Source organism: Gorilla gorilla, chromosome 9 (genome assembly GCF_029281585.2).
Source record: "Gorilla gorilla gorilla isolate KB3781 chromosome 9, NHGRI_mGorGor1-v2.1_pri, whole genome shotgun sequence".
Taxonomy (NCBI): domain Eukaryota; kingdom Metazoa; phylum Chordata; class Mammalia; order Primates; family Hominidae; genus Gorilla; species Gorilla gorilla.
In genome coordinates, this window is record NC_073233.2 from 101,110,272 (window position 1) to 101,133,602 (window position 23,331).

Here is a 23,331-nt window from a genome sequence, read left to right on the forward strand (position 1 = left end):
TATAGATGGACAATTGGATCATTTTCCTTCTCTGGAAAATGTTAAAAAAAAAAAAATAGTTGTAGCAAACTTGCATTACTTTTATAATAAAATTTAAAAATCACTTGTATTTTGGCAACAGAAAAACTAAAAGAAAGTATAAATAGTTTCATTTTTTAAAATAACATAATATTGTCACCCGAATCTATAAAGTACTCTCTAGATATAAAATAAGAACCATTACTATTTTGTTCATTTCTGAGGTGGAAGAAATATACACAGCAAGAAACTTTCCAGAGGTCCCTATGGGATAGGAAACAAAGTGCAGACCCTAAGCTATTTACATACCTTACGAGAACCTGTATCTTAACATCTCTACCAGTGCTTTTTACATAAATGCCCATTTTTGGAAATTCTTTTTTTAAATTAAATAACACTTGGTCATTGTAGAAAATCAGAAAATATATAAACATTTCTGAAATTAAAAATTACTTCATTACCCACAAATTACTACTGTTAACATTGTAGAGTACATGTTCACAGGCACACACGCATACACACAAACAACTCTCATCATGTTCTCATTCTGTCTCCTAGCTTTAAATACTATCTATATGCTGATAACATCCAAATTTACATTTCCAGACCAGACCTTTCACTAAGGCTAGACATAAAATCCAATTGCCTACTTGACATGTGCACTTTGATATCTAATGGACATCTCAAACTTAACATGCCCCAAACTGAACTGGTCTTCACCAGCAAGCCTGTTATTCCTGCAACTTTACACATTTGTATTAGTTATCTATTGCTGTATAACAATTTATGGCTATTGTCCGGAGCCCTCAGTTTTGTGCAACATGGAGCTTTCCTTAGGGCTGCTTGAGTCTCCTCACAACATGACAGCTGGCTTCCCTTCAAGTGAATGATTCAAAAAGAGAAGGCAAGGAGGAAGGCACAATGCACTTTATTATCTAGTATTGAAGTCATACATCATCACTCCTACCATCATCTATTCATTAGACACAAGTTACTAAGTCCAGTCCCCACTCGAAGGGAAGGAAATTAAGTTTCTCCTACTTAAGAGAAAAACATCAAAGACTCCGTAGGTATATTACAAAACCACCATAATATCCCAGTTAATAACAATTTCATTCTTCTAGATACTCAGGTCCCTGGAGTCTTCCATGTCTCCTCCGCTTTACTCTCTAACCCTCATCCATTCTGTCAGGAAATCACACTGGTTCTTTCAAAATATACCTAGAGGCTAACTATGTCTATTCACCTCCACTGCCACTACTATACTGCTCTGAAGGACACCCATATCTTTCCTGAATTACTGAAATATTCTTCTGCTTTTACTTTTGCCCCCTTACAGTTTATTTGTCACATGGCAGTCAATGCAATCCTTTTAAAACAAGGCAGATCATGACACTCCTCTGTTCAAACCCTGCATTGGTCCCCCCTTCCCTCAGGGTAAAAGTCACAGTTTACACTACCTACAAGACCCTACATAATTTGGCCTCATCGCCACCTCCATCACTCTGCTTCAGCTACTTTGGCCTCCTTGCTATTCCTTTAGTTATTCTTTCTGCCTGGAGTAGTCGTTCCCCAGATATCCATTTGGCTAATTCACTTACCTCTTCCAAGTCTTTACTCAAATTGTACCTTTTCAATAAGGCCCATCCCAACCATGTTATAAAATACTGTAAACTGCCTAGCCCCCACCCTCATTCCTGATTTCCCTTACCCTGCTCTTGTTTTCCATAGCACTTTTCACCTAACATACTATATAATTAACTGGTTATTGTCTTTACTGCTTACTCTCTGCTTCCCATTACTAAATACAAGCTCCATTAAGAACAGGAATTTTTATCTGTTTTGCTCACGATGTATCTCAAGTGCCTAGGGGAAGCTCAATGAATATGTGTTGAATTAATGAAAATATAAAACTTAAAAAAACTGAAATAATTTGAAACTTTTTTCAGTTAAAGAAAATGTACATGCTGAACATCTTTCCATATCACTTTTAATGGTAGGCAGTATAAAACTATACCACAATTTAACCAATTTCCTTTCATTGTACTTTAGTTAACAGCTTTGCTCTATATACTATAATGAAAACCTCTTGATATACGTATTGGTTACATTACTTATTTCCTCGGGAAATATTCAGAAGGAGAATTGCTGGGTCAAACGATAAGTACATTTTTTTGTTCTTTTTTTTTTTTGAGACAGAGTCTCGCTCTGTTGCCCAGGCTGGAGTGCAGTGGCACGATCTCGGCTCACGGCAAGCTCCGCCTCCCGGGTTCACGCCATTCTCCTGCCTCAGTCACCCGAGTAGCTGTGACTACAGGCGCCCGCCACCACGCCCAGCTAATTTTTTGTGTTTTTAGTAGAGACGGGGTTTCACCGTGTTAGCCAGGATGGTCTCCATCTCCTGACCTTGTGATCCGCCCGCCTCGGCCTCCCAAAGTGCTGGGATTACAGGCGTGAGCCACCGCGCCCGGCCGATATGTACATTTTTAAGGATAAATATATTATCCCTTTCCTGCCAGCAATGCATGAGAATACCCATTTCTCCATATCCTCACTAAGACAGGTTATTAATGAATGAAACCTGAGTTCACATTTTAGGTTCTGCCATTAATAAGCTTAAAATTACTATATCTATAAAATGGAGATCATGATAGCACCTATCTCAATTGCTGTGAGGATTAAAGACAATGCATAGGTAAAGCACTTAGCACAGTGTTTGCACACAGTAAGCAGGCAATAAAATGTTAAGTTTATTGTTTCTACCATTATTACGGCCTGAAAACAATTCCATTGCAAAGTGCCCTGCAGGCTATTAGAGGAATAACAACAACCTATCAGTTACTTATACAGTATTTTTTGAAGTTCAACGGTTTTCTTGAAGATTCCATTTAGATTTAATTTTTTAATTACATTTAATCAGCATCGAAAGAAAAATACTCCCAAGTACAGTACATATAACTGGGACAGCGATCATTTTACCACCCTGATCCTTACTTTTTTATTTTGGACAGCGGGAAACCGTAAACAAACACGCCCTGTCGCCAAGAAACAAGATGGGAGGAAAGCAGCAAAAAACAAACAAACTTTGCCTAGTGAGCAAGCTACAGGTATCTCCTGTTCATTCTGGTCAGCACGACCTGTTCGAAACTCTGGGATAACAAGGAGTAAAATGAGGATTCATCTGGAGATTCCGAATTGGGCTGCAGCATTTGAAAAGCAGAACAATGGTAACTTCCTTAAAGCATCATTGGGAAAAAAACCGTGAGTCACGGCGCAGGCTCTGGAGTCTTTGACGTGTACCCACAGGGTCCCGCCCCACTCAACACACACACCCACCCACACGCGCGCGCGCAAACACACACACACATATTTTAACGCCCTATTCAGGCCTGGGCTTCGTCTGACCAAGTTCTCGGGGTCAGATAACCGGTTCCTTTGCGGATGCTGACCACGGGGTCAGTTAGCAATCAGGCCTCAACTCATTCCAAACGTCCTGGGGAGGTTTGTTTGCTGGGTTTAAATTAGAACCCGTGCTAGTCCCACAACCTCAAGAGCTTTCACACATGCATACATACACACACACACACACACACCGCCGCCCACTCGGCCCCACGTCCTTCCCAGTGGAAACCGGATGCGGACGGGCGCAGGGCAGGGTCCGCCTCCTCCCGGCCGTGGCCAAGCGCGGGGCCCCTGGAGGTATGGGCGCACCCGACCCCCGCACAGACCCCCGCCCACGTCAGCCCCGGGTCCCTGCCCACCCACAACACCGACCTAGCTCCTCGCGCCTCGCCGCCCCGGCAGCCGCCGGCGTCGCCGCCGCTTCCATCTCTCGCGGGTCTCCAGGACGCCGCCGCCCGGGTGCTCACTCTCCCGCCGCTGCGTGGCCGGCGTCAGGCCCAGCCCTACCTCCCCTGCCCGGAGGGACCCGCGCCTGGTGCCCGCCTCCCTGCCCCGGCGTTCCCCAACCGCGCGGCGAGGAGCATGCGCAGTGGGACAGCCCGGCTCGGCGGGCACTGCCGGCGAGGGGCGGGAAGGGCCGAAGACCCGAGGACTGCTGCGAGGCCGGGTTGGGTAACCCGAGAGGAGGGTTGGGTAACCTGAGATCAGCGAGGGTGGGACCTTAGAGCTGGCCGAGACCCGGGCCCATAGCTCCCTGGGGGTTTTAAAGATGACGGCGAACTTAAATTTGGGGCGCCTGTCCGTATGCAAGGCGTTAGCGTTCTGTAAGTCACCTTGGAGAATGCGAAGAAGGACGGGATTTGTCCCCTACCCATGCTGAGGTTCTGACTACTCTGGTTATTCGTCTCCCTGTTTCTATAGTTAGAGTTACAGGAGACACTTAAATAGAATTTAATTAAGTCATATACAATTTCACTTTCAGGATATTTCAATGTCCTTCCAGATATTTGACGTTGACCGTGGTGCTGAAAGAAAATTAAGGTAAAGACTAAGTGCACTGATGTAGTTTCAAATACTCCTAAGCACCATACATACATTATCTTTAATTCTGACTACAATCTGTGAGATAATTCTAATATTTACATTAACATTAAAGATGAAGGGATTAAGGCACGGAGGTAAGTAACGAGTCTGGGGACAGGAAGCTTGTACATGGCAGAAGAAGAATCCTTCTGCCTTCAGAGCTGGAGCTCTCGAAAAATATGCAAAGCTGGCCTCCCAGATGGGTACCAATGAATATTCGATGAATCAATGGATGAAGCAAGCTTTTGGTTTAAAAGGAAAATATTTATTTTAATTTTAAAATTGCTTTCATTTTTTTTTCACTTCATAGTTCTTGGAAGTCAGTACACCAGACAATTCTTCTTATTTGTGTCCATTTCATTCAGTGGGGTTGCTTTAGGAAAGGGTTTTTTTGGGGGGGAGTGGGTCTGATTAACAGTCACTGATGTAACTATATGGCAATGGTGTTAAATATTTAAAATTCTGAGATTAAAAAGGCGCAGTTACATACTATCTACATCTTTCCTCCTGTTGCATCCTCTGTAGGCTTTCACTAGATAACTAGTGATAATGACAGTTTGCCAACCCCCTTTTTTTTCCTTTAAGTGAACCCAATTTGTTCACATACATACACATGCAAATCCCAAAAGAAGGTTTTATTTGAAGTGTTCCTGACAAATAAAGGGGTAAAGGAGATTTTTTTTAAAAAGAAGAAGAAGAAGAAATCTATTCTGGAACATAGCTAGAGCAATGTTCCCTAACCTGTGTTGGGGTGGATCACCTGGTTAAAGATCAGCAGGAGAGAAGATAGGCATCAGACAGAAATTATAGGACCAAGGTAATTTTCCATAAACCACTCATTATAATGAGAACATGTGGGACAGCATCTTAAAAGAACATTATCCTTTGAGTGTTAAAAGGGATCAAAAGTCATTGTCCCCTAATCTCAGCTTCAGGGAAAGCAGATCTGGCAATATGGAAGGAAGAAAAGTTTGACTTGTAGTATAGGCCTGAAATCTTTTGAAGAGGCTTGGGCTGAGGCAGGAGGCCCAATGTCTTTACAGTGATGTGGAGATAAAGCAAGTGATAACGATGATCATAAGATTCAAGAGAAATATGTTTTTCATGCATCTCTACTTGAGAACATATTTACTAGGACTTCTACTCCAGGTCTTATAAATTAGAAGCAGATATAAAGTACAGCTGTATCAAAATAGAGACATTATACAGAATGTGACAATTTGAACCCTGGAAATTCATTTCTTTTCCTGACTTTAACTTCTTGCATCACATCTTAACTACTTCCTTCTTTGCAACTGCAGCACTTTGTTCGTATCTCTGTTACAACACTTCTCCACTTATAATTATTCCTCTTTCTGGGCTTTATACTATGCTGTATACTATTATGTGCAAGGCACTGTGCTAGGCCTGTTGAGGAATTAACTGTATTTGTCTTTGTCCAAACAGGCCTAGCACAGTGACTTACACATACCAGTCACTCAATGAACAGTTGTTGAAAGTTACTGAATATAGCCTCATAGGTATATGAAAGGAAACATTTAGAAGTCTTTAATGTATTCAAGCACATTTTACGGAGCACCTTCCATATATCAGGAAGTATGCTAGATGCAGGGGCTAGAATGGCAAATAATGTTGTTATGGTCCCTACTGTCATGGAGTTCATAGTATATAGCATGTGAGAGAACAGAACAAAACAAAATACTAAATATGTCATTACAATTGTTGGTTACGAAAATAACAGGGTACCACCAGGGAACCTACTTTAGATTGAGAAGATGGGATAGTCTTATCTGAGGACACTCAAGCTGACACATCAAGGTAAGAAGGAGTTGGCTGGGTGTGTGTAGAGGGAAGAGCATTTCCAGCAGTGAATCTAGCCTTTCCTCTTTTACAGATAGAGAAATGGTTCTGTTTTAGACACCTGTGGAACATCTAGATAGAGTTGTCTCTTATATAATAGTTAGATCTCTAAAGTTTTCTTATGTGAAAAATAATGTCACCAACCTTACAAGTTGTGAAGATTTAATGAGATAAAGTATATAAAGCATTAACACATTGCCTGATTCACAGGAAGCATCAAATAAAGTGAGCATATTAGCTATAGTTTTTTTTTATTGCAATACAGAGGCCAATTCAAACTAGCTTAAGCCAAAAGAGGAATTTAATGAGGATACTGAGATTGCTAGAACAGAGATGAGACCGGGCTCAGGACAACTGATTCTTATGCCTCTGAGACTCTCTTCTTCAGTGATCGCTTTTCTCTGTGCATCTGCTTGTGTGTCTGTGCAGGTTTCCACTGCAGAACTCCTCTGCTTCTCAGGTTCACCTGGTAGGAAACATGTTTCCTAAAAGCTCTCAATTCTTTTATCTTAGAGTTTGAATTATCAGAAACATACTGGTCTCTTTTTCTCGGTTTCATTTTTAAACATTTCCTAGGGAAGAACTGTGATTGAATCATCTTGGATCAGATTCCCACCCCTGGACTAGTTAAGTAAGTGAGTGTTGGACAAAGTCATATATTGTGGTAGTTCCTGATACAACCACGTGGATGACATTGTGGAGAAGGAAACAGTTTTCCAAAGGAACAGCTGAGCAGACCAAATCCTATGTATCCTCTCTATTTGATTCACCTCTATGTAAAATATTACTCATTTTGTATCCTAAGGCTGTTTTATCCTTCTCTGTTTTCAGTGGAAATAGAGACAAGCTTCTCACCATCTTCTCATTAATATCTGGCTTAATGACTTCTCTATTCTGTTAATGAACCTAGGAAACATGCTGATCAGCACTGGTTCTCTTAAGAGGTTCTTTGTTGGAGTGATTGTTCCTGACAACCTTACTTTTATTAAGAATAACTTGATTTTATTTAACTCTTTATGACAGATTTAGCAAACTGAAAAAAACTGAAAACTAAGTGCCTGGAAAAGAGAAATGATGCAGATAGCAGAAGTTTAACTTCTTAACAAGCCTCTGCAATATTCTCAAGTAGATTTTTAAAAAAGATATTGCATCTATGAGACAGGAATAGACTAACATAAAAAAAAAAAGGAATAATCAGGGAACAGAAAGTAGAGCCAAAGGACCATAAAAAAGAGCAAATTGAAAAAAATAAAATGAAAGGATCCATCCAGCAATTCCAATATCTTAATCCAGAAAGAGATTAAAGAGAGAAGGAAAAAAATCAAAGTAATAATGTAACAGAATTTCTCAAAATTGAAGAACATTTGTTTCCAGATTTGAAGAATTCACTGAATGCCCAATACAACAAATGCAAACAGACCTAAGTCAAGATATATCACTGAAAAGTTTTTAGAACATTTGAGAATAATAGGAAGATTCTAAAAGCTTCCCCAGATTAAAAAAAAATGGGGGTGAAGGCAATCACATTCAATTGGAATCACATCTGACTACTCAGTAGTAACATCATAAGCTAGCTAGAGGGAAATGGAGCATAGCATTTCAACTTCTGAAGGAAAACACACCCAACTTGGAATTCTATACCTAACCAAACTATCAATCAAATGAAACAGTAAAATAAATACATTTTAATATGCATAAAAGCTCAATGTGTACTTCCCATGTGCCCTTTCTTAGAAAGCACTGGAGAAATTCTCCACCAAAATTAAGGAATAAACTTAGAAAGAAGGAGACATGGGATTCAGGAAACCAGAAATTCAGCAAAGGAGAGAGGAACTCCCAAGAGGATGCCAAAAGGAAGTTCCAGTATCACAGTTTTGCATTGGGCCTAGAGAGCTACCAGTCCAAACTGGGTCAAGAAGATAGAAGGCACCAGGAACAGCTATCCCCAAGGACAAAAGAAACAGTGAAACTGATTGATAATCTGAAAAGGATGCAGAATTGGACAAAGATACATTATTTAGAGCTGTAGGGAGGGTGAGAAAACTTAGCCACAGATGTGAAGAAAGCCAAGCAGATGAAAAAAAAAAAAAGGCAACTAACTCCAGTTAACATAATAGTCATAAAAGAAACAAAAGTGTAGTATACCATTTTGCCTTGGCAGTGAATAATACATGCAAAGGCATAATAATAAAAATGTGAATATAGTGGAGAATGTATTATAACTCTCTGAAGATATGCGTGGAGTGAGGAGAAATTATCTGTATGAAGGATTATGTAAAAGAGCTAAATTCTCACTTTTCATAGTTGTGAAAAAATAGTATCTAAAATTGAAAAAATTAATAGTGCTATAAGCATGTCATTTAGAAATAGGAAGGCAAATACCAAATGGAATTACCAAAAGAGTTCAAAATATTTGCCTCTTGAAAAAGGAAATTGTAGCAAGCTATAAGGCAAGAATTTATTTCGTATTATGTTTTATTTGATTATTTAAGCTAATGCATAATAAAAATAAATGTAAATTTCCAAAAAGAAAAAGTCATAGTCTCCACCAAATACTAATTTTTATTAAGACAAATATCCAACAAAGTCATCCATAATATTTATTGTTTTTTAAAGTCATGTATTTTCCTGCTCTGTAGTTGTTTTCAAGCTCTTTGTCTTTAATGCCAATCATCCCTATGACAGAGGACATAGCAGTTTTAGATTCTAAATTTTTAATGACTGGGCAAGACTATGAAGAAAGTGAATTTTCTGAAAAGTCCTTTGAAATTTCATGGTCAAAATGAGAGAGAACCTTTTGGTTAAAGACTATTGACCCACAAGAAATTGGTTTAAAATAATACTAATTTACCCAACTGCTAATACATTTTCTTTTAAAGTTTTTACATGTAAAAATTTATCACCAACTATAAATTATGTTTTTTTTTTCATTTGGGTTGGGACAGGGTAAATTTTTTACATGATGTGGAAGTTTTTTTAGATATTGAATGAAACACTAGTTGTTTCACTAAGTGACCTAAGAAAGTTTCCCTAGAAAAGTGTGACACTCTAGAGAAAAAGGAAATCTAAATTGAAAAACCAGTTAACAGAATTTACATCATCTTTTCACAGAATTTTCCAACAATATTCAAGTTTATAATCATGATACAGAAAACTAAACATATAACACATGTTATTGGAAAAAATCCTCTCAACAATAAACAATCTAAAACATATTGCTGAAATGTTCATAAAATTTACATTTATAGAACTTTGGACATTTCTGAAAAGCTCTTGAATTATCCACTGCCCACCCCCAAAAGGTGGAGCTATAATCTGAAACCTAGTCTGTGTATACTTTTCTTTACTGTAATTATTATGACTGTAGTTGACCTCTGAACAATGTGGGTTTGAACTGCATGGGTCCACTTACATGCAGATTTTTTTGAATAAATGTATTGAAAAAATTTTTGGAGCTTTATGACAATTTGAAAAAACTCACAGATGAACTGTATAACCTAGAAATATTGAAAAATTAAGAAAAAGTTAGGTCATTAATGCATAAAATATATGTAGATACTAGCCTATTTTATTATTTACTACCATAAAAATATACACAGATTTATAAAAAGTTAATCGAAATGTACATGCACAAACACAGACTGTACCTGGCACATTTCACAGTCAAGAAATGTAAACATACATGAAGATGCAGCATTAAATCATAATTTCTTAAACTTACTTGTAATACATATGGTAATACTGTAATAATTTCATAGCCACCTCCTGTTACTATTGGCAGTGAGCTCAAGAATTGCGAGTATCCACTTAAAATGCTCTGTGATGCTAATCATTGCCATGTGAGCAATTTATCTCTCTAGTAAATTGCCTATTGCTATAAAAAGTGATCTCTCATGGTTCTTGCCTGTTTTTCACCACGTTTAAGGCAATACTATAAACCTTGAATAACACCATGGAACCCATACAAAATGCCATTAGTGATGCTGAAAGTGCCCCCAAGAAACAGACAAAAGTCATGACATTATAAGAAAAAGTCAAATTGCTTAATATGTACCATAGATTGAGGTCTGCAGCTGTAGTTGCCCACCATTTCAGACAGATGATTCATCTCATAAACAACAGAAACTTATAGTATCGACAAATACAGTATAGTACTGCAGATGTGTTATCTCTTTTTATTATTGTCTTAATAACATTTTCTTTTCTCTAGATTAAGCATATAGTATAGAATACATATAACATATGTCATATGTATTTTTATGTTCTCATCAAGGCTTCTAGTCAACAGTAGGCTATTAGTAGTTAAGTTTGATAGGAGTCAAAAGTTAAACACAGATTTTCTTTTTTTCTTTTTTTTTTTGAAACGGAGTCTCTCTCTGTCAGGCCAGCTGGAGTGCATTGGTGCAATCTTGGCTCACTGCACCCTCCGCCTCCCAAGTTCAAGCAATTCTCCTGCCTCATCCTCCCGAGTAGCTGGGACTACAGGTGCGTGCCACCATACCTGGCTAATTTTTGTATTTTTAGTAGAGACGGGGTTTCGCCATGTTGGCCAGGCTGGTCTTAAACTCCTGACCTCAGGTGATCCACCTGCCTTGGCCTCCCAAAGTGCTGGGGTTACAGGCATGAGCCACCATGCCCAGCCTTAAATACAGAATTTTGCCTGCACAGGGGTTGATGTCCCTAACCTATGCATTGTTTAAGGGTCAACTGTACTATCTGTATCAGGAAACATATTAAGTACCTTATAACCTTCTCCAATCATCTTCCATTTTTTACCTCCAGATTCACTTTCCTTTCTTTTCTGTGTTGCTCTGTGCCCTGGAAAACTATCCTATATAGAGTGCTTCAGTAGGTTTCTTGAGCTCTGGCTTCCAATTAGGTTTGACCGTTAGAGGTACGGGAGGGAGATCATAGGACAGAGGTGAAATAAGTTAGAAATTCATTCCCCTAGTGCTCTCCTTACCGAATCACTACAGGTTGGCTGCATCCCTCTCTGAAGGTCACAGATTCTGTCAGGCAGCCCTCTCCTTTCTGTTGCTGTCCAGGTCTAGAAAGAGGAGTGCTCCTCCTCTCCATTGCCTGCCCTAAGATACTACATCTTTCCTTGTGGATATTTCTAAAAACCTGGTGTCTTAGTCAGTTTGGGCTGTTATAACAAAGTACCATAGATTGGGTGGCTTATAAATGAAATTTACTATAGTTCTTTTTTTTTTTTTTTTTTGAGATGGAGTTTCAATCTTGTTGCCCAGGCTGGAGTGCAATGGTGCTATCTCGGCTCACCGCAACCTCCGCCTCCTGGGTTCAAGCGATTCTCCTGCCTCAGCCTCCCTAGTAACTGGGATTACAGGCATGTACCACCATGCCCGGCTAATTTTGTATTTTAAGTAGAGATGGGGTTTCTCTGTATTGGTCAGGCTAGTCTCGAACTCCCAACCTCAGGTGATCCGTCCACTTCAGCCTCCCAAAGTGCTGGGATTACAGGCGTGAGCCACTGTGCCCGGCTTTTTTTTAATTTTTATTTTATTTTATTTTATTTTATTTTTGAGACAGAGTCTCGCTTTTTCACCCAGGCTGGAGTGCAGTGGCGCAGTCCTGGGTCACTGCAAGCTCCACCTCCTGGGTTCACCCCATTCTCCTGCCTCCCGAGTAGCTGGGACTACAGGCACCTGCCACCACGCCTGGCTAATTTTTCGTATTTTTAGTAGAGACGGAGTTTCACGGCCCACCTCAGCCTCCCAAAGTGGTGGGATTACAGGCGTGAGCCACCGCGCCTGGCCTGATTTACTGTACTTCTGTAGTAACAAAGTACCATAGATTGGGTGGCTTATAAATGAAATTTATTTACTATAGTTCTGTAGGCTGGAAGTCTGAGACTAGAATGCCAGCATGGTGGGTTTCTGGTGGGCCCTCTTATAGACTGCCAACTTCTCATTTTATCCTCACATGGTGGAAAGAGGGTGAGAGAGCTTTCTGGGGTCTCGTCTACAAGAGTTCTAATCCCATTCATAAGGGCTCCACTCTCATGACCTAATTACTTCCCAAAGACCCCGTTTCCTAATACAGTCACTTTAGAGGTTAGCACTTCAACATACGAATTTAGGAGGGACACACACAGATTATTGCACCTGCCCATACCATTGTAAATAGTTCCAACTCTAATTAGCAGTTTGTTTATGTGGGCCATCTGTTTCCTAGCAAGATCCTTATAAATGCACATACATAATCTCTTTGATTTATCAAAAAATGTTCAAGTATTATCTCCATTTTACAAATTAAGAAACTTAGATTAAGAGAAGCAATTTGCTCAAAATCCAATAGTAAAGCCAAGATTCTAACCCAGGTCTAAATGACTGTTGTCTCCTCTATCACATAGTCTCTAGAAACATTTATTCAGACAGTCGATAATCACATTCCCATCCCAAAAAGTTCTCAAAATTTGGATTCTTATGGGCTTTCATTACCCTCTCAATAACTTTTTTGGGGATACTGATTTATACAGGCCAATAATTGTCAGGTAGGGGTACAGCAGTTACTAAAGTAGCTGTTTTCTTGATTTTGACCCCTATAAACCCTGACACCAGGCCTACTTCAGTCACAGGGAGGGCCCTGAGAACTCAAGCTAAAAGCTCATTCCCTTGCCAGGGCAGCCTCTGACCAAAGGAAATAAATCATGCTGCATAGAGTGGTACATAGGTGCCAAGTGAGGGCTCTTTCTCAGATGCCATGAATTCTCCTTATCATCCATCTATCATCTCTAGCTTTTTCTCATTTCTTCAGGGCATTTTTTTTTTTTTTTTTTTGGAAACAAGATCTCACTCTGTCACCCAAGCTGGAGTGCAATGGCACAAAAATGACTCACTGCAGCCTTGACCTCCTGGGCTCAAGTGATCTTCCTGTCTCAGCCTCCCAGGTGGCTGGGACTGCAGGTGTGTGCCAGCACGTCTGGCTAATTTTTTAATTTTTCATAAAGATGGGATCTCACTTTGTTGCACAGGCTGATTTTGAACTCCTGCGCTCAAGCTGTCCTCCTGCCTCGACCTCCCAAAGCACTGGGATTACATGCATCTGCCATCGCACCCACCCTCTTCAAGGCTTTTAAATTGCAGCAGAATTTCCTGAAATCTCCTTCTCTCTTCTCCTTTACCCTTCTTCCTGGCCAGTCTCAGGAGGGCCCCACTGAGGAAATACTGTTGCAAGACTGGGCCATCAGATTGTAAGTTATCCTGGAAAAATTGTTCACGGAGGCTCCATTTTTCTGCCTTTTGGAAGTGGGGCAGGAATGGGGGCAAAAAACAAGGTAGAATAAACAGAGTGATGTTTCTTCAGATTAGTACTGTTAATTAGATTCTTGCTCTCTCTCTTTTCTTCTGTTAGTCATATCTAAAAGGTAATAAAAGTGGGAGTCCTCATATCACAATGGTCTAATTAATTTTGTCAAAAGTATTAACAATAAATATAACAACAAAATCTAATTTGTATTGAGTAAGTCCCCATGCTAAGTGCTTTTCAGCTTTACCTAATTAATCCTGTACAACAGTAATATAAGCAGGTGTAACAGTCCTTCATTTTTAGATGAAAAAGTTGAGGTTTAGGTTTATCAGCATGACAGCAGGATTGTGGAACTTCCAGGACTTGTCCCTTCCCAGAAACATCAATTTGAATAACTGTCCACTCACAAAAATACCTTCATAAGAACCAATAAATCCAGATGGGCAACTATAGCACTTGGGTAAAGCACAGAAATAAGAAAAGATGAAGAGCATAGGAAGGATAATTTCACATTGCCTTCATCCCTTCTCCCACAAGCCCTAGCAGCACAGCATGAAGACAGAAACCCTCTGCATGGAGGAAGTAGAGTGAAGTGAGCACCCAACTTTTCCACAGACACCAGTGCCAGCCCTGCCTCCATGAACCAGCCCCCAGAGTCCCAGGCTCCAGGCCTAGCCCAATCACAGGCTGGCCCCTGCAAACTCAGGCTCGAGGCCCATCCCCAGTGCCAGGGAAGCCTCTGTGGATTCAGGCTCCTCCCAATGAACCCAGGCTCCAAGCCCACCCACCCACTGACCTAGGCACCAGGCCAGCCCATCAACAACTCTGCCAGTCAGTTCACACAGAATCTATAGACTGACTGACTGGTGAAGGGCTTTCCCTGCCAAAGTTAATCAGTAAAGTTTGGAGAAGGTGCCTATGTCTTCCAATGTGTAGATACCAACACAAGGCCACAAGGATCAAGAATAATTGGGTAAGCATGACACTACCATTAAAACAAAATGAATTATCAGTAACTGACCCTAAAGAAATGGAAAGCTACTAACTGTCTGACAAAGAAGTCAAAATAATCATCTTAAAGAGGTTCAGTGAACTACATGTGAATACAGATAAACAACTAAATGACATCAGGAAGATAACATGTGAACAAAATTTAAAGTTCAAAAAAGAACTAGAAACCATAAAAATGAACCAAACAGAAGAACCAACCAGGAATTCTGAAGCTGAAGAACACAATGACTGAACTGAAATATTCAATAGAGAGCTTTAATAGCAGATTCAATTAAGCAGAAGAAAGACTCAGTGAGCTCAAAGACAGGTCATTTGAAATAGCCCAGCCAGAGAAAGAATACTAAACAACAAAAGGAATAACAAAGAGTGAAGAAAGCCTACAGGACTTATTGGGACACCATCAAGTGAACTAATATATGCATTATGGGCATTCCAGAAGGAACAGAAAAAGAGAAAGGAACAGAAAACTTATTTAAATAAACGACAGAAAACTTAACAATTCTGGAAAGGGAAGCGCACGTCCAAATCCATGAAGCCCAAAGAACTCCAAATAGGTTGACCAGAAAGAGGTCTTCAGCAAGTCACATTATAATCGATTTGTCAAAAATCAAACAGAGAATTTTGTAAGCAACAACAGGAAAACAACTTGTCACGTAAAAAGGAACCCCCACACGACTTATCAGTGGATTTCTTAGCGGAAACCTTGTAAGCTGGGAAAGAGAGTGGTGATATATTCAGAGTGCTGAAAGAAAAAAACATCCAAGAACACTGTACCTGGCAAGGCTGTCCTTCAATAATGGAGAGAGAAGGATTTGCCCAGACAAACGAAAACTGTGGGAGTTTATCACCACTAGACTTACCTTACAAGAAAGCCTAAAGGGAGTTCTTTATGCTGAAATAAAAAGACACTTTAGTGAATCATAATTTTATATTTCCTCAGCATCCATTTTAAATATAAGTTGAAGTTTCTTATACCAGAAGCAGGGCTTAGTCACCCTTAACACATAGTTTCCAGTTATCTGCTGTCTCTTAGTTCCTCAGTGTGGTTCATCCAGTTATCTGTCTTATGCAATTGCTTCTTAGTGACCACTTCCATATGGAACAGCTATTAATAGATGCAACTTATCTGACTTATCCTATTGACCCTCCCACCCCATAGGAACTGCTCACATATGCTGCAGTGACCACCTCTCAGTCACAGCATCACTCCATGGAACACTTATCTACTTGCTCCAAACTCAGCAATTAGAACTCCTCATGGAAAACCTGGTTAGGTAGTGCCCCACACCCTGGTAAAGGCTTTGGCCCACAGTTCCCTCTCTTTCTTTTGCTCCCCACTCACTGCTTGAGTGAGAATTTCCTCAACAGCCCTCTCCTTCCCATTGGCCTGGATTTGTAAGTAATACACTGCTTCCATCATTTCATGGGTTTTGTGGAATTGCCTCGTCTGTGTCTTACTTGATTGGTGCACCTGAAGCATAAATTTTTTTCTGTTCAGGGCTTTCCTAGAGAGTGGCTATCTTGGTAGAAATAAACAGGACACAGGTCACAAGAGCCATAAGGGTGTCTGCCTGTATAAAAAAGTTTCCTAGGAGAGAGACACATGATCACAGGTAGGACACTTAAGCATTAGGTCATCCACCAGAATAAAGAAGTATCACATGAAAGACACACTGTTAGCATCCATAACCAAATCCCCTGGACCCTCATGGCAGGGCTAGAGTTTATAGCCACTCTCACAAAAGACCTCAAGACCAACCTAGAAAGAAAAAAATACAAGTTTTTTTATAGATGCTAATTAGTAACATGAAAACATGTCAAAGTATAAAACTCATTGGTAAAAGTGAGTATATTGTTGAATCCAGAATACTCTGATACTGTAACAGTGGTACATAAATCATTTATAACTCTAGTATAAAGGCTAAAAGACAAAAATAGTAAAATAACTATAACTACAATAATTAGTTAACAGATACACAATGTAAAAAGATGCCAATTTGTGACATCAAAAGCAAAAAAGGTGGATAGGGAGTAGACGTGTAGAGTTTTTGCATGTAATTGTAGTTATTATCAGCTTAAAATAGACTAACTATAAGGTGTTTTATGCAAACCTCATAGTAACTGTAAGACAGAAACCTATAGTTGATACACAAAAGATAAAGAGAATGGAATCAAAGCATACCATTATAGAAAATAACCAAATTACAAAGAAAGACAGTAAGAGAAGAAAGGGTCAAAAGATCTACAAAACAGCCAGAAAACAGGTAACAAAATGGCAATAGTAAGTCTTTACCTATCAATAATTAGCTTGAGTATAAATTGATTAAATTCTTCAATCAAAAGACAAAGGGCAGCTGAATGGATGAAAAACAAGACCAAACTGTATGCTGCCCACAAGAGACTCACTTCACCATTAAGGACACACATATACTGAAAGTGAAGTGAGGGAAAAAGATATTTCATGCAAATGGAAACCAAAAGAAAGCAGGGATAACTATATTTATAGCAGACAAAATAGACTTTAAGTCAAAAACTGTAAAACAGAGACAAAAAAGGTCACTACATAATGATAAGGGGGTCATTTCTTCAAAATAATATAATAATTTTAAACACATATGCATCTGATATCAGAACACCTAAATATGTAAAGTACATATTAATAGATTCAAAGGGAGAAAGAGCAATGCAATAATAGTATGGGACTTCAATACCCTACATTTTACAATGGACAGGTAACCAAATAGAAATATAAGGAAATACTGGACTTGAACTATAACTTAGACCAACTGGGCCTAACAGATATACAAAACATTTCTCCCAACAGCAGCAGAATACACATTTTTCTCAAGTGCAGGTGAGATACTCTCCAGGATAGATCGTATGTCAGGCGACAAACCAAGTCTTAACACATACAAGAATTTGAAATCATATCAAGCATCTCTTCTGACCACAGTGGTATGAAACTAGAAATCAGTAACAGGAGGAAAATTGGAAAATTCATAAATTTGTAGAAATTAAACAGCATGCTCCTGAACAACCAAAAGGTCAAAAAATCTAAATGGAAATGTTAAGATATCTTGAGACAAACAAAAATGGAAACCCAGCATACCAAAATTTATTGGACACACCAGAAGCATTTCTAAGAGTGAGGTTTATAACAATAAATGCCTAGATTAATAAAAAGATCTCAAATAAACAACCTAACTTTATACCTCAAGGAAATAGAAAAAGAACAAAGCCTAAATTCAGTAGAAAGAAGGAAATAGCAAAGATCAGAGCAAAAATAAATGAAATAGAGGCCGAAAAAAACAACAGAAAAGATCAGTGAAACTAAGATATTAAAAATTAAAATTAAAAACAGAACTAGCACATGATGCCGCAGCCCCACTGTTGGGCATATATCCAAAAGAAATGAAATCAGTATATAGAAGAAATAGCTGCACTCTCATGTTCCTTCCAGCATTATTCACAATAATAAGATGTGTCCATTGATGGATAAATGGATAAAGAAAACGTGGTATATAATATGTATATGTACACACAATGGTATTTTATTCAGCCTTAAAAAAGAATGAAATCCCGTCATTTCTAACAATATGAATGAACCTAGAGGCCACTTTGCTAAGTGAAATAAGCCAGGCATAGAAGAAAAATACTGCATCATCTTACTTACATTGGGATCTTAAGAAGTTGAACTCATAGATGCAGAGAGTAGAACGGTAGTTGCTAAGAGCTGGGGGTGGAGGAAATAGGGAGATATTGGTGAAAGAGTACAAAGTCTCAGTTATGCAGCATGATGACTGCAGGTAATAATTCTGGAGTTTACACTTGAAATTTGCTGAGAGTAGATCTTAAATGTTCTCTCCACACACTCAGCAATAAAGATAACTATGCAAAGTGAGGGATATGTTCATTAGCTTAATATTGGTCATCATTTTCACAATGTATGCATATAAACAAAAGATCATATTGGACACTGTAAATATATACAGTTTTCATCAATTATGCCTCAGTAAAATTAGAAATGGAAAGAAAGAAAAGACAAGCTTAGACAGACTCAGAGACTTACCCAAAATTTCACAGATCAAAACCAAATCTAATTGCAACTTTAGGACATATACTATTATCCACTCTGCCTCATAGCTTCTTGAGATCCTAAGCAGCTAAGCTGACAGGTTGTGAGAGCCACTCACAGTTCTGACCATTGGTCAGTGGTGTGATTTAGTCATTACAACATTGTACATTTCTGTCTATCCATTTTCATATAGCTAATGAAAGATTCAGAAGATCAGCCTGAAATCAGGTAACTGAGCTTCACTGATGGCGGTTAATTCCAACATAAATGCCACAACCAACATATTAAGCATTGTCTTCTGAAAATACTACTCTTTGAAGGACAATAAAAAAGTGACTTGGCCGGGCATAATGGCTTATGCCTATAATCTCAGCACTTTGGAAGGCCGAGGTGGGTGGATCACGAGGTCAGGAGATTGAGACCATCCTGGCTAACACGGTGAAACCCTGTCTCTACCAAAAACACAAAAAATTAGCCATAGTGGCATGCGCCTGTAGTCCCAGCTACTCAGGAGGCTGAGGCAGGAGAATCGCTTGAACCTGGGAGGCAGAGGTTGCAGTGAGCTGAAATCATGCCACTGCACTCCAGCCTGAGGGACAGAGAGAGACTCCGTCTCAAAAAAAAAAAAAAAAAAAAAAAAAAAAGTGACTCATGGTGAGTGCTGGAAAGGACACTTTTATTTTCCCACATGTAAGTTATTCCCTTTGGTATTTAACATGACTGGTAAAAGGCTTTAAAGCTTATATTATAATAAATCTCAAGTGTACTCCCAAAGGTTCAAAAGAAAAAGGGTGCTTTACGAAATTTGCTTCTTTCCATTCTAAGCATTATGTATTGTTTAGACATTAACTTGCAAGGAAATTATTTCACTTGTGTTGTCTTCAAATAAAACTATTATCATGCCGAATACAAAAGTCTGGGTTTTCTCTTGATGCTAAGGACTCATGATCCTCACATGTAAATTTAACTTGATAAGCCCTCTCTATTTCAGGATTTTAACATCAAGGTCTAGTTTGGGATTTAATTTGACAGGCTGTACCTGTCAGTTTTTGTATAGTTTACTTTCATCACAGTTCAAAAGGAGTGTATGAAAGACTTACTTGTGGTAAGTAGGTCACCTGAGACGCATGTTATGCATGAGGAATCCTGGAATTCCTGCTACCTGGGACACTCTTCATGATTATTCAAGGAGCTTGCTCACAATTTAATAACCTTGTTGACAATACCAACCACATTGGGAAAGAATAGTTCCATACTCATTTGGGAAATCTGCTTAAGAGATATAGATTCCCCATAGAATTGATCAGAGAAAATAAACACCAACATATATGTGCTTTTTGGTAATAAAAAGAAGTGGCATGGAAGTTAGAAAGCTTCCATTCAGGAAAAAAGAGAAGTTCCAGTTGGAGGACTGCATTCTAGCCCATGCCCTCAGAAGATTTTAAGATAAGAGGTCCTTGGAAAAAGGTACCATTTAAGAAAATGTCACCAACCCATTTTCTTTAAGACCAGGCTGGTAGCCAATCACATTATGCTTCATTTACAGGATACTGTTCCTGTTAATTTTGTTTTTTAGTGATAACAACACACAGTTGTTCCTCATCTGATTTTTCCCTCATGAAACAGCTAAGCATTTTGATCTGACTTTCTCAATAGACTGCATTCATTGTATAATAAATTAGATCAATGATTGATTACTTAATAATAGGCCATTGTATTAAGTCAAAGAAGTGAGAAATTGACCAAGAACAGTTCATTTTGTGTATTATAAATGGGTACTAATCCATCCATCCTCTATTTAGGTCTTTGGGTTCCATTACTTATGTCAAGAGGCTATTTACGATCTAACAAGTTTGACCTTATCTCCATTGGTGATCTTTCAAATGTGGCTCTTTAAGGAAACCAAAATACCTAGAATTACAGGATTTGGCATACTCTAAAACAACATCAGTGACCCATTCAGATTGAGAATTATTTAACATTCACTGTTCTAGGCATCATGCTTAGTGTTTTCTTATACGTTATCTCATTTAATCTTCACAATAACCCTACAGAAATAGATATTATGATCAATATTTTACAAATGAACAAACTGAGGTTCAGAGAAGAAGTAAATTCTAAGGCTTAGTAGTCACAAGAACCAAACCCAGGATCCCAATTCCAATCTGATGAATTTTTTTTTTCCCCTTGAGACAGAGTTGCCCAGGCTGGAGTGTAGTGGTGTGATCTTAGCTCACTGCAACCTTCACCTCCCAGGTTCAAGCGATTCTCCTGCCTCAGCCTCTTGAGTAGCTGGGATTACAGGCACACGCCACCATGCCTGGCTACTTTTTGTATTCTTAGTAGAGACGGAGTTTCACCACGTTGGCCAGGCTTCGAACTCTTGACCTTGTGATCCACCTGCCTCGGCCTCCCAAAGTGCTGGGATTACAGGCACAAGCCACTGTGCCTGGCCTTTCTGTGGATTTTAACACTTCTATTCATCTTACCACTTCTGCTGTATACTTTAGGCTTCTAGCATCACCCTTGTGAGTTAAAATATTAATTCATCTCCCAATTCCTCCAAGAAGTCTGATGTAAATTCCAGATTAGGATGAATTTTTTTTTTTTTTGGGTGATATGGTCAGAAATGAAGGGAAAGTGCAGGTACATTTTGGTAACATAAATAGCTCTTCTATTCAGAAGAAAACCAAGATGGTTCAACAAACAAAATAAGATTTTCAAAATCAATCAATAAATATTCATTGATAATTGAGTAATGCAGATGAAGGAAGAACAATAATATATGACTTACATTCTCAATCAATTTGGGAAGACAAAACAGTCCAGGTAAAAAGAACAACTAACAGTGCAAGGCTATGTATCACAAGGGCAAAGTGGACTCAACAACTCAATGCTAGAGGGATTCACAATAAGTAAAGATTCCTTTGAGCTAGGTTGGTAATGATTTTTAGCGGGTCTGTATAAATGTAAGTCACAACTTCGGTAGTAGAGAGGGTGTATCAGTTCTAAGGAAGGAGAAAGCAATGGGATTGGAGGACAGTGAGAATACCAATAGGGACATTCCTCGCTCAGTGAGCCTTGAAGGTAAGGTAGGACTTGGAGAGGGCTTCACTGGACAGTCCAGAAAACAATGGATGCAATCAATAAGACTCTTAAGTTCAGGCATCAGCCTCTGTATTCAGGCAAAGTCCATACCTGTCCCTCATCACACTGTGGTATTTAGAGGAGAGGCCTAACTTTCCTCAGAAGCCCCCAGTGTGTGATTCGCTCTTTCAACTGAGAAGCCTGCTCTAACATTAGGCTGCAGTGCAGAGATTGATCAAATTCACCCCTTAGCCTTGTTCAGTCACTTCAGGATGAATCCTGCACATCCAGAGGATCTTTATACTTACTCTCAGGGTTCACACCCTCTCTTTTAGCACTTTGTCTGGAGTTGAAAGAAGCAGCTGTCACTGACTCCATGCCCAGCGTGGAGGTGATCTGTGCTTTAATAGCTGAGGTCCCAGTTTGCTTGGGATAGTCCCAAAGGATTCTGTTGTGCTGAGCATCCACTGTTTTAACAATAAGTTATATAGCCACCCGTGTTACAGTCCTATCTACCATTCAACATGAAGCATGGGCTCAAAGAACCACTTTAGTCCCTTATCTCACAAAACAGATCTACATTTCTGCTGCTGTTCACAGGGACATCATGCCATGGGCCAAAAATCCCCACTTCTCCTAGGAGTATGGATTTGGGGAAGGCCTAAAATTATTGGAAACTCATGCTCAATCTAAAACCATTTAAACAGCCACCTGGCTGATGGTAACAGCAAATTATCCAGACAGTCTGACACTTAACAGTACATCATACTTTACAAAGAGCACCACTAACACATCAGTTACTCAGGATTGAGTGCCTGGCATTGCCACCCAGTGAACCGTTTCCTCTTTACAATGCTCAGAAACGACTTGAAAGGCACATTAAGCAAATATCAGACATAAATGTTACCTTAAGCAAACAATGGGAGGGAAGAATACAGAATAGGTCAGAAGCAGCCTCCTGCTAGACAGCTGTTCCAAGGGCAAACACACTGCAGTGTTCTGGCAGAGTATGCACTCAACAAATGTTAACGTCTCCTTTGCCCAGGCTCTAATTGAAAATTCTTTTGCCACTTAAATACATGTTTAATTTAAAGGGCTCTGAGTCAGGTTTCTCCCCTGCTCAGCTCAGAGACAAAACATGCTGGACAAACAGGCAGGAAGTCCCGCTGAACATCTGTTTCTGGCTGGGGTGACAGTTCACATAGATCATTTAGAACTCAATTTAAAATAGTAAAAATGTATTGAGCAACTGCCATGTTTTGAATATGATTTAGTACCTGACCAAGATAGAGTTCACCAACAAGGTTTCACTTCACCAGGACAGGGAAGACAGGTACAAAAAGCAAAACAGAATCTAGCAGATACCCTAAAAGGAATAGAAACAAAGTGCAATGGAAACACAAAAGAAGGAAAGACTAGTTCTGATTTAGGGGGTGGTAAGGACTTCACGGAAGTATAAGGTATTATTTATCATTATCATCATCATAACAACATTAACTGCTATTACAGAGGGCTTATTATGACCC

The 23,331-nt window shown here is 39.3% G+C and overlaps 1 protein-coding gene across 3 annotated transcripts in view; it reads right to left on the reverse strand.

The window, feature by feature from the left end:
* The window catches only part of SLC36A4 (solute carrier family 36 member 4), a 144,952-nt gene that overhangs the window by 50,905 nt on the left and 70,716 nt on the right, over positions 1-23,331 (reverse strand). The window contains exon 1 of one of the 3 annotated variants that reach the window (XM_004051966.5): positions 3,793-4,126. The exons of 1 other annotated variant lie outside the window; for it this stretch is intronic. In XM_004051966.5, coding sequence (XP_004052014.4) covers positions 3,793-3,847 — 55 coding nt within the window. In that variant the 5' untranslated portion in view covers positions 3,848-4,126. Of the gene's footprint in view, positions 1-3,792; positions 4,127-23,331 lie in introns of those variants that run through there. One more of the 3 variants, XM_055356060.2, reaches the window with a different exon arrangement.